The sequence below is a fragment of the Protomyctophum parallelum genome (genome assembly GCF_964188405.1).
Source record: "Protomyctophum parallelum genome assembly, chromosome: 21".
NCBI classification, from domain to species: Eukaryota; Metazoa; Chordata; class Actinopteri; order Myctophiformes; family Myctophidae; genus Protomyctophum; species Protomyctophum parallelum.
This window is the reverse complement of record NC_139713.1, coordinates 23,184,823-23,197,105: the sequence shown is the minus strand read 5'-3', so window position 1 is coordinate 23,197,105 and position 12,283 is coordinate 23,184,823. Positions and strand designations below refer to the sequence as shown.

At 42.4% G+C, this 12,283-nt stretch overlaps 1 protein-coding gene across 2 annotated transcripts in view; it reads left to right on the top strand.

The window, feature by feature from the left end:
* dym (dymeclin) overlaps window positions 1-12,283 on the top strand; it is a 64,559-nt gene that overhangs the window by 34,918 nt on the left and 17,358 nt on the right. For both annotated transcript variants that reach the window (XM_083793539.1, XM_083793538.1), the window contains exons 10-14: window positions 475-653; window positions 1,256-1,381; window positions 1,805-1,918; window positions 2,439-2,533; window positions 7,049-7,148. In XM_083793539.1, coding sequence (XP_083649665.1) covers window positions 475-653; window positions 1,256-1,381; window positions 1,805-1,918; window positions 2,439-2,533; window positions 7,049-7,148 — 614 coding nt within the window. The remainder of the gene's footprint in view (window positions 1-474; window positions 654-1,255; window positions 1,382-1,804; window positions 1,919-2,438; window positions 2,534-7,048; window positions 7,149-12,283) is intronic.

Sequence of the window (12,283 nt, the reverse complement as noted above, 5' to 3'; positions counted from 1 at the left end):
AAAAAACTAAAACATTTCCGATGACTGAAATAATGATTTGTTTTTAAAAACCATGACTAAAACTAAATCAATCATTTGCTGTCAAAATCAACACTGGTATATGCTATGGGTTAAAGATAGAGTGCCATGATTTATTTTGAATATTATAACCACCACATACACCTGGGGGTCTATTTGAGTAATGCTAACTCCATAGACACATACAAAACAGAAAATGGTGCAAACATCATGGCACTCCATCTTTAACCCATTTTGGGCGGGAACCCCTTTTGGTGTTAGCATTATGTTATGCTTTAGCTATTGAAAAATAGCAAATCTACAAGCTCATAGCGCGCCACTCGGTGGCGCGCTACGAGCTTGTAGGTCTGCTATTTTTGAAAATTCGAAGAACGACTGACATAGAAACATAGCTTTTTCAGAAAACTGTCGGGATGTAGAAGACATTTTTAGAATCTGATCTCCTATTCCATGCAGACACGTCGTCGCTGCCCTCGGAGCAGGCCCACGGCTTCCAGATCAACTTCAACAGTCTGTACACAGCGCTGTGCGAGCAGCAGCGCTCCGACCAGGCCACGCTGCTCCTCTACACGCTGCTGCACCAGAACCACAACATGAGGACCTACATGCTGTCCAGGACCGACATGGACAACCTGGTAATCCATACCGCGTCCTTCATGGTGTAGAACTGTGTGTATACTGTACATGGCAGCACGCACGCACACAAACACTTTCATGATACTGGCTAGCAGTCAGGGGTAGACACTAAGGTCTCCGGGGCACTTTCCCATCGGGTAAGTATACGGGTAATTTTCTACTTGCCCAATAAAAGTCATGCCCACTTGCCCGAAAAGTAAATCATCCATTACAAAATGATAGGTAAACTTTACCTATTAAAGTAATGTTAAACCAATCGATGTGAAAAGGTAGCATTGTACTTCATGAATAGCCAATAATATTTAAGACGGAATGCAATTGCCCAACAGGCAACCTGGATGCAAACTCCACTTGCCCGAACATTTTATTTAATTGCCACGGGCAGTAAGGCAACCATTAGCGGCCTGCTCACTCCTCCTCATGCATTGAAGGAAGCATGAGCTCAGTTCGGGACTCTCCCCAGGTCAGCAGAGGGAGGATATCACCACGGGATTACAGCTTTGGCATTGGCACCGGGTGAAAAAAATAAAGGGTTACAAAATTGTGGGATTAAAAATAAATCAAAGGCTGGTATATAACTGTTCCACACTCTTCCTGTCAGGTGATGCCCATCCTGGAGATCCTTTACCACGTGGAGGACAGGAACTCTCACCATGTCTACATGGCCCTCATCATCCTCCTCATCCTCACTGAGGACGACGCTTTCAACCGCTCTGTTCATGAGGTGGTGAGTAGAGACGCACACACACACACACGCACATACGCTCGCTCACTGACACTTGCACGTACACATGTGAGTGTGTACATGTTTATGTAGTAAGACTTTTCAACTATTGCAATTTACTTCCATTGTTGATTTATTGATCGTAATGAATCACTTCTGACATTTTAAAGGCCGGCCTTTTGTTATATCGTCACTGTCGGCAGAAACCTTTTATCTTTTATCATCTAACGTCTTGCGGATGTGCTACTTTAGATTCTTTTGAATTTGAATCCTGAAGAGTAACATTTTTGGACATAATGGTTTCACTTTCCACCCGACAGACTAGACTATATGTTTTTATTTTCTCCCTTGCTTTCTGTGTGTGCGTGTGTGTGCATGTGTGTGTGCTTATGTGTATGTGTGTGTGTGTGTGTGTGTGTGCATCAGGTGCTGAAGAACATCACGTGGTACACGGAGCGCACGTTGACAGAGATCTCTCTGGGCAGTCTGTTGATCCTGGTGGTGATCCGGACCATCCAGTTCAACATGACCAGAACCAGGGTGAGAGTTGGCAAAACAAAAATGACACATTTCTTAATCTATAATCACATTTATAGAACTGGTTCTCAAAGTCCAGGGGTCCTTGGGGGGGGTTCCAGGGAGTCCCCGGGCAAAAACTCTGGAAATAATAACGCCTGGGTTTCCGAGGCTAGGCAAACGCTAGCCTGAGCTAAGGTGTTAGGTTTCTGGTCTAGAGGGGCGGGTCGCGGCTCAGATTTGCGCACGCCCTGATTGGATCTCATCGATCTGTCCGTCACCCCCGGCCCCTCCTCTCCCCCCTAGTGCAGCGCTACGTCACATCATTTGGAGCGACGCCCACCCGGAAGGGTTGACTCCCACTTTTAGACCAGAGCGGCCAATGCGTTCCTCCAGGCTTTCAATTTTTGCACCAACAAAAATGAAAGCCTGGTACCGAGGCTAGGCAAACGCTAATAAGTATCAACACAATCATTTTAACCACTTTATCCGTGTGTGTGTGTGTGTGTGTGTGTGTGTGTGTGTGTGTGTCTGTCCTCCCCAGGATAAGTATCTCCACACCAACTGTCTAGCAGCACTGGCTAACATGTCGGCACAGTTCCGTTGTCTCCACCAGTACGCTGCCCAGCGGATCATCAGGTAGGATGGAGCATAATAACTATCTGCATAATCTAACCTTTTTAGTTTTTTGGTAAATTGATGCCCTAATAATTGATCATACGAAAACGTCACAACAGCATTTTCAAGAGATCCACAAGGTGGAAACGTGTCGCTTCACGCATCGTTTCGAGCTTGTAGATCTGCTACGTTTGCTATTTTGGAATTTGAATCCTGAAAAGTAAGAGTTTTGGACAAACAGTCTGAGGTTTCTACCCGACAGAGATGATTGAATAGAGAATGGAATGAATCTTGATTAAAAACAAATCTTAGATTATTTTATGGTTATTAGTTTGTTGGCTATTTTTGGCTAAGAGATTTGGTGTAGACTATATTCCCATGCGTTGTGAACTTGTGACAGGCGGTTGTCCAGAACCAAATTAAAACTTGGACTCGCTCGGTCTCCCCAAAACATTGATAAAACTACTAATTCCCATATATGGAGTACGCCAATATAAAGTCATTGAATGGCCTAGACTACTGTACATATTTGGGCGTACCCCACACCAATGTCCATACATGCGCATAAATATTTCCCTTTATGGACATGAAAGGGACATAGACGGACACATACATTTCCATTTATGGACATAAAATTGACACAGGCAGACAGACGGGTTCTGTCTGAAGTGAACCCCACTCCACCACGCATTTGATTTCATCATAATTATCATTAGTACTTCGGAAAAGAAAAGAAAAAAGTAAAACTTTCCCCAGCTTCTCTGCTCTGCCAGAAAAAAAGTCAAACTCGGCTCAGAGCTTTTTCAGAAGACTTTCTGTGCGCCTTGCGGTCGCTTCCCTTAAGGGGTAGATTGTTAACAACAAAACAACATGCTCTATGTGTTTACATACATGCCCCCCTAAGATGGCTCAGTAGAATAAAACAAAGGGCTGGATGACTCAACAAAAACAGCAGTTTGCTAGCCTGGTACAGAGGAGACACTTGTGTAAGACGAGGACCAGCTTGAGCAACATGACTGAAGGGCAGATAAGATTGTCAACAGAAGACCAGAGTGCCGACCACACACACTCACACTCACTCACTCTCACACAAACACACACACACACACACACACACACAGTCTCACAAACACACACGTGCACGCATACACACCATTCTGTTAGGCCCTATTTTTTAAAATAAAGGTTAAAACAGCCCACCCCATCTACTATGAATTTTCCACCGCTGATCGACTCTTGTGTATGCTTGTATGTCATTGCTGTCAGGCAGAAACATCTTATATATATACTTTTTCCAACTTTTTTATTTGTATTTATTTATTTATTTTGTAAATAAACACCCTACTTCAATCATACTACAGCGTCACTCAAAGGTAGCAGATCCACAAGCTTGAAATGTGTCACAACTACTCCTCTTTTTTTAAATTTGAATCCTGAACAGTGACATTCCACCCGACAGAGACGATATTATGAGCTGTGTCAAATACAAACATTGGAATCTTTGAATATAGTCAATCTACATGATATCTACATGAGGTGGATGGCTTCTTGGTTAGAGTGGGTGACAATATTATCACACGAAAAGATGAAATTACCTACCTAGGTTCCATCCCGGAGGCAAATCTTTCCGGTGATAAAATGGCCACCAACGTTATCAAAAAAGTCAACCAAAGAACAAGATTCATATACAGGATCTCCTCACTGGTCAATAAAAACACCTTGAAGACCCTAAAGGAGCCCTCGTACAAGGTTTATTCGACTATGCATGCACCTCTTGGTAATACAGCACCTCAAAGGCTCTTAAAACAAGGCTCCAGACTTCCCAAAACAAACTGGTCAGGCTAATGGGCCTCAACCCCCCGAACCCACCTCACCCCTGCCCACTTTGACAGGCTGGAATGGCTTAGGGTTGACGACGGAGTACAGCATCTTGCAATGGGTCTGGTCCACAAGATTCTATACACCACCAAGATACCCATGTACCCGTCTAAATACTTCCTTAATGTCAATGAAGTCCACAACCACAACACCAGAGGGAGTGCAACAAACCATGTGCAGCCCAGATTCGGCACAAACAAGGGAATACATTAATTTCGCTCCTATGCCACAAAAATGTGGAACGCCCTACCAACTGTCATTAAGACATGTGAATCCCTTGACTCCTTCAAAACCTCTGTCAAAGGGCTACAGACGGCTGCAATTCGAAACTGGCCCCCGTCAAATCTGAATCCCCCATCCACCCCTTTTCCCCGGCCCTCACTGTATGTTTTTTCCCCCATTTTACGTCCTTTAAAATAATTTCCTGTTTTTGGCTATATAGAAGTGTATATTTGTTCGTCTCTAAATGTTATGATGAATTGAAAACGGTGGACCCTCTTGTAAACAAGTGTAATGCTTTTTGGTGTCGTCCACTCACAGTTAACAGTTTTTGTATTGAGTTGTGCTTGAAATGTACTGTAATTCTGCAAACTGTTAATAAATACTTCAATCAATAAATCAATCAATCAGCTGGCCGTTGGTGAGGTGCAATAGTATTGCAATTATAGAACATATACAGATCTACATGAAAAGCAGTCTGTCACTACAAACTCTGTCACCAAGTATGAGCGGTGGTTCTCAAACTCTTTTCCGGGGACCCACAGGGGTCCTTGAGGAGGTTCCAGGGGGGGTCCCCACTCCCCAGCAAAAGTAGTCAATATAGCATCAAAATCAGTTTAACCACTTTAACACTTTTACCTCAGATATTTTCAAAAAGGTTTTGATAATTGATCGACAACACACATCTTTTCTTATCGGAATGCCTTGCACCAAATATTGTTAAATTGGGGTCTGCGGCCAAATAAATATCAATTTGGGGGTCCTCGACATGAAGATAGAACCAGAGTCTAACCATTTAGATCTGAGGATGCATCTCTGTCACCTTATAGCTTTAAACCACTTTAACCATTATTTTAAACTTCATCTATTTTAGAAAATCTGTGAAAATGAGTGCAAAGACTTTGAATATATATTCTTTCACAGTGAAAGTTATTAACTCAAATATTTGCTTCTGGGGGTTCCCTGGAACAACAGATTTTCAGATGGGGGTCCGCGGCCAAATACAGATAATTCTGTGGGTCCTTGACAAGAAGAGTACCACTGCTAAGTTTTTCAGAAGACTGTCAGGATTTGGAAGACATTTTGTAAAGTCTGGTCTAAGGTCTAAATGGGCTAACAGGGCATTGTGCTTTGTTTGTGTTTGAGGATCCCCAGGTGGTCTTCCAGTTGGAATTGACTTCATGGTACACACACAAGGTCCTATTCACCAGTTAGTTACATGGCTGTACGGCCGTCTTTGGAAGGAAAAAAAAGAAAACACAAAGAAAGAAATGGTTACAAATGGAGCCTCTCATAGCTGCTCCATTCAGCTGTCACATGAGCTGTTAGCAGGTCTAAAGGACAGGGATAATTAGCATGTCTTTCTGCAGGAGTGTGTTCTAGTGCAGACAGCTTGACAGCTGTTGCTTTTGGTAGTGAAAAGGTCCTTGCAGGCTGATGCGTTTTTCGGCAATGTCCCGCAGTTTTTTCACAGTTTTTCCGATGTATAAGAAATAAATACATAAATTACGCCCTCAAGAGTTAAAATATTGTTAAACATCTGCATTACTTATTTAATTTACAAGAAGTCTGCACAATTTGAGAATGTAGAAGAATAATTGTTATTTGGATCAATTTTGGCCTGCTATTTCTCCTATGGCACTACATCAATACAGCATTGGAATTGTGGACAAAATCTTATCCAACGATAACAAAATAGTCTTGGGTCTGAGGGGCTAAATCTCATCAAATGGTGGTCTGTGGCTCAAATGCTGAATAAATAATGGATATGAAAAGGGTTGAAAACCACTAGTGTAAATGATGGTTTGTTTCTTTTGGTTAAAACAATGTTTTCTTGTTAAAAGGTTAAAGCTTTTCTTATGTTCTGATTGTAAGCATTGCTTTACAATGTTTTTGTCCAATAAGGGGTCTCTTTAGTGCTTTAATAAACAGAAAATCCATTTTCAAAGTACCCATTTGTGAGTTTGAATTTGATCCTGTATGAGGTTTCTCTCCTGATTGGATGAAATTGTATCCCGACATGAAAATGTATTTTTCATGTCTGTTTCCAAAAAAGCTGCAGAGCCGTGTACTGTTACTGACCAAACACACACAGAACTATAAATGGAACTATTTAACACTTTAACAACACAAATTCACTTACTCTACCTTTTAGATGAGGTTTTCCTTCTTAATTTTGAGGGAAGATAAACATTTCGATAAAAGGAGGATGAAGCTATTAAGCTTAATGCTCTGTCATTGTGTGAGTGACATGCAGCAAAGGTCGCGCCCGGCCCGGGAATTGAACCCGCGACTCGCTGTCAGATACCATAGTCTACAGTATGTGGTACACACACCACACTCTGCAAACAGGATTCAGGAAATCACACATTTAGCTGTAACTGATGGTGTGTGTGTGTGTGTGTGTGTGTGTGTGTGTGTGTGTGTGTGTGTCCACAGTTTATTTGCTCTGCTGTCAAAGAAGCACAACAAGGTGTTGGAACAGGCCACGCAATCACTGAGAGGAAGACAGGGAGACAACACCGCCCTGCCTGACTATGTGCGTAACACACACACATGCACGCACCTGCTCCTCTAGGACTGTACAACATGTCTGTCTAGACCTCTGTCTGCCTGTCACATTACATTTGCATGATCTTCATGCGTGCAGATTTACACACAATTTGGGGGGAAGGGAGAAGGTCAAACATTAAAGGTTCCCCACAAATGGCCTAAAGTGTGTGTGTGTGTGTGTGTGTGTGTGTGTGTGTGTGTGTGTGTGTGTGTGTGTGTGTGTGTGTGTGTGTGTGTGTGTGTGTGTGTGTGTGTGTGTGTGTGTGTGTGTGTGTGAGAGAGTGCGTGCGTGCGTGCATGCATGTGCATTTGAATGAGCCTTCAACCGTGCAACAACTGCTGACACGTCTGACACCCAGGGACAGACAGACACAAACCACACACACACACACACATCATTATTCCTGCTGTTTGTTGTTTGGACGCTTCTTTCCCTGTGGGCCCGTCTCAGTGTTCTCTGTGTTGACATGTACACACGCCGTAGTGTCGCAGAGCCACGGCACCGTCAGACAGACGTCTGGGTGCAGATCTCACATCGTCTGGCTATACACACTATACACACTATACACAGTTATACACATGGTGGAACGACAAGTATGACGGAGATAACCAGTGTGTGATGAATCAACGGAACAACAGTGAAACGCTATTCGACACTGTAAATCTAAATTCAAGTATTCGCTAATATTATTTAATATATTTCTTTATTTTTGCTTTTCTAGCAGACATGCAGCAGTGAGCTCTGTTGTTGGTAGTTTCTCCAACTTACGTACTTATCCATTCCTGGTTGATTGTTTTCATATCATATATAGGCGTACTGTACATGGGTTTTGCCATCACTGTCACTCAATGTGGTTCCAGTGGCAGCATTCAAGAAAGATTGTCTCAGGAAAAAGGCAAAAAACATGCGTCATACGCTCAATGGGGACAACTACAGTGTGTAAATACTTTACTTAATATCGGTGAGTTTATTACTGTAGTTTCATTCTGAACTCCGCTTCACCGGCTCTGCTCTCTCTCTCTATATATATATATATATAATTGTCCCGATCAGATTGGGTAATCGGAAACCAGGAACGATCACATCATTTTCAAATGATTGGAATCGGATCACGAGCCAAAAAACTTGATCGGGACATCCCTAGTATCAATGTCAAATCCATATCATGATATTAGACTGGATATTGTCTGTGATTTGGGATATTGTACTATTGTGATATGGTATAAACCTGTTCTATAATTATAAATATCGGATTGGGAAAAATCGGTATCGGCAGATGCTCAAATAAAATGATCGGAACCGGATCGAGAGCAAAGAAACGTGATCGGGACATCCCTAATATATATATACAATGCTATTATCGGCCTCCCGATATTATTGTCAGATTATAGCAGGAAAATGTGATATCGGAAAATATCGGTTTTTCTGCGTGCTATTTTACAGACTAAACAAAAATCTACAGCAGAAGAATCACCTTGTTTGTTTTATTAGTTTATTTTATATACTATTTTGTTTCATTAGATATGTGATATAGTTTACTTTTGGTGATAAAAGCTTGCATATATCAGTATCGGTTGATATCGGAATCGGAAGAGTTGGACAATATCGGTAGAAAAACCAATATCGAACATCCCTAATATATATTACGACTCGAGCAATTAGCATATATGGCTTGAATCGGCAGTGTGACGTAGATGTGAGCGAGGCCTCTAGTATTGAAAACGTGCCTAAAATAGGGACACCAGATTAAGGGATATATATTATGTTGATTAAACAAAATGGTCTGCAGCCTTAATGTGACACTGTAGCCTTTCTAATCTGTCTGTGTTTGTGTGTGAAACATGCAGACCTCTGTGGCGGTGTGTGTGTGTTTATGTGTGTGTGCGACGTGCGTGTATGGTAGTGTGAGTGTGTGTGTTTGAGTGTTTGTGTGTGAAAAACACAGACCCTCTGTTTGTGTATTTTGTGTGTGGTGGTTCGAGTGTTTTTTTGTGTGTGTGGTAGTGTGAGTGTGTTTGTGTGTGTGTGTGTGTGTGTGTGTGTGTGTGTGTGTGTGTGTGTGTGTGTGTGGTAGTGTGAGTGCTGTTGTATCTGGTTAGTGTCAGACTCAAGACAAGAGCCAACTCTTATGGCACTGGTCCTCTACGTGGGGTCTGGGGACCCCCAAGGGGTCCTTGAAGGTGTTCCCTTTGGTCTCTCCAGCCAAATGATTGATAGTTTGGAACCAAATAGACCCGAATGTATACTGTTGGCGCGCGACAGAGACGCGCGCGCGTCTCTGCGTGTATTGTCTCCCGGGCAAAACTAGCGGTACTCTAGTCTGTTTACGGTTGCACATCTCTGAGACGAGAACACACACACACACTGAACACACACACACACACAGCCAGAAGCACATTGGACCACCCTCCCAGCGTGTTTGTGTGTTGGTTGAGTCACTGTGTGTGATTTGTATTTAACAGGCAGAGTTGCTGCATTAAGGCTTCGGAGACATTTCCTTTGGTGAAGGATGATGTAAACACCAGCCATGTGTCATCCTGTATCATGCCTGTATATTATTGCTGTCGGGCAGACAGAAACCCCTTATCTCTATATAAAAATTATATCTAATTGGCCTCCGACCCCCATCCAAAAATGGGGGAAGCAAAGACTTGAGTTAAAAACGTTCGCTCTGAAAGAATATATATTCAAATATTTGGGCCACATTTTCAAATGTTATTCAAAAATAGCAGATATACAATATATAGATATACAGTACATTGATACCAAGAAATTGTATATACTTGATCATACTACAACTGTGACACACAAATGCATCAAAAGTAGCAGATCCACAAGCTGGAAACGTGGCACAAAGCATCGCGTTTGTGTGCTTGTAGATCTGCTATTTTTTTCATTTATATCCTGAAAAGTGACAGTTTTGGACATATGAGGTTTCCACCCGACAGACTATCAGATTATTGTCTTTCTCTGCATATTTTCTCATCGTAAAACAGTTTTTTACGATGAGTAAATCATCAGTTTCCCGGAGGATTTTTAAGTGATCTGTAACGTGAACCACAGCCCTTTTTAATTTGCCATTTGACGTGTTTATTTTTCCAAAGGATTCTGTTACTATTGGGTATGCTAAATGAGGTTTTCAAATCAGCCTCATGGTGGCGCTATAACAGGCCTCTTTACCTCTTGGCCTATAATTCTTGATTCAGGTCATTAATAACAATCTAATTCAACTTTTCCCTGGATTCCTTGCATTCACGTACCAAAAATAAAAAACGAATTAAAACTAAACTGAAGATGAAATTACAAATGCAAAATTGACTAAAATTTAAAAACGAACCGAGATTCAAAGCTATAATAACATTGCTCTGAATGTCTGTGTGTGTGTATAGCTGTCATGAAATTGGCATGGTTCTGTGGGCAGACGTCTCTGTGTGCGTGCGTGTGTGCGGCGGGGGGGCAGTCATTGCGTTGGCATGGTGCACGGGGCTGCAGACAGACAGCTGCATGCAGATCAGATGATGAGTCACTGTCTGGCTTATTGACTGCTTGGTCCCTGCTGTTTTTAGGGCTGCTCTCTCTCTCTCTCTCTCTCTCCGCCTGCAGCCCGGGGCTAATTGGCTACTGTCTGTCTTGTCTAATCGACCATAACTGACTCCATGTCGGTTTACCTGTAAGCAACGCTTGTCTGTCCTTGTCTGTATTTAGTACACCAGTGGTCTCCCAAATTGATGTATTTGGGCCGTGGACCCAAAATGTTTTGCGCCAAAGACCCCCAGAAGAGATGATTTGTGTATAAATAAATAAATAATTATTATTTAACATATTCCAAACCTTTTCGATATTTCGTGAAAAACATGATCACAAATGGCAGATGTACAAGCTCATAGATCTTCTATTTTCGAATAGCCAACATATACATGGATAAAGTGGGTTAAAACGAGTGTGATGCTGTATTAAAAAACTTTGAGTATGTTTTTACACTAAAACGTATACAATTGGGGTGGTTGTATTTTGTCTCCCTGCTCTTGTGTTGAGACATTTTAGACCGTGCCACGGTATGTGTCTCGCCCAGACACAGGATCTGACATGGATTTCCACCTGATGCTGCTCACGATAGAAGCTAGAGGAACGATAGAAGAGGAAAGTTCCATATAGTGCTGCGTTAAAGTCTCATAAACGGGTGTCCTTCTTCCACCACTGCAGACCCCGTCTCGCCCCCGTCTCGTCTCGGTGTGCCTGTCATGTAAGCAGCGCAGCGGGCTGTCTCTCACCACGGGCAGCAGGTGCACTGGGGTCCTAATGGCTGGCTGTGTGTCCAGACAGGCAGCAATTAGGGCAGCCCTGCTGCGTCCTCCTGGCCTTTCCAGCGCCCAGTCAGTCGCAAGAGCAAAGCGTGGCGCTTCAATTAGTTGCCAGACAGCACCGCCCCCCGACCCCCCGTGTTTGTTTTCTAGCTACTGGTGTTTCCTCATGCTCGCCGGCAGCACATTTACCCTGGCGGGTATTTTATTCAAAAGACTGGGACTGTCACCATTTTTACATAATCGTCATAATCGCAATTATTTGAGATACTCACAATTATTTTGTCCATACATTAAAAAAGATGAAATAGCAGATCTACAAACGTACAACGCATCACTTCATTACGCGCTGTAAGCTTATAGATCAGCTATTTTCTCTATTATTATAATTCATATGTTCCATTCATAACGCCAAAAACAGAATTAAATCGTTAATCGTAATTATTTGTGTGACAATCAGTCGACATTTGTAATTGTGACAGCCCTACAAAAGACTGACTATAACCAACTCAAAATGTGCTGGCTACTGGCTATTGGCTTTTAGACTGAAGGGCTTTACCTACTGTAGAGTCAAATGAATTCATTCAGCATGGTTGGAAGAAAAAAAACACTAGACGGCTAACTGGTGAATTGATTGTTGAACTATGAGGAGACATGGTCTAGTGTTGACCCATCATTGTCTTTGCCAGAAACACAGACAGACAGAGTGACTGCAATGCTGTAGCTTTTGTTTGGGCAGCAAACACTGCCTATAGGGCCTATTGTAGGTGTCTGCTTCCATGTGTATGTGTGTGTGTCTGTCTGTGTGTGTGTGTGTGT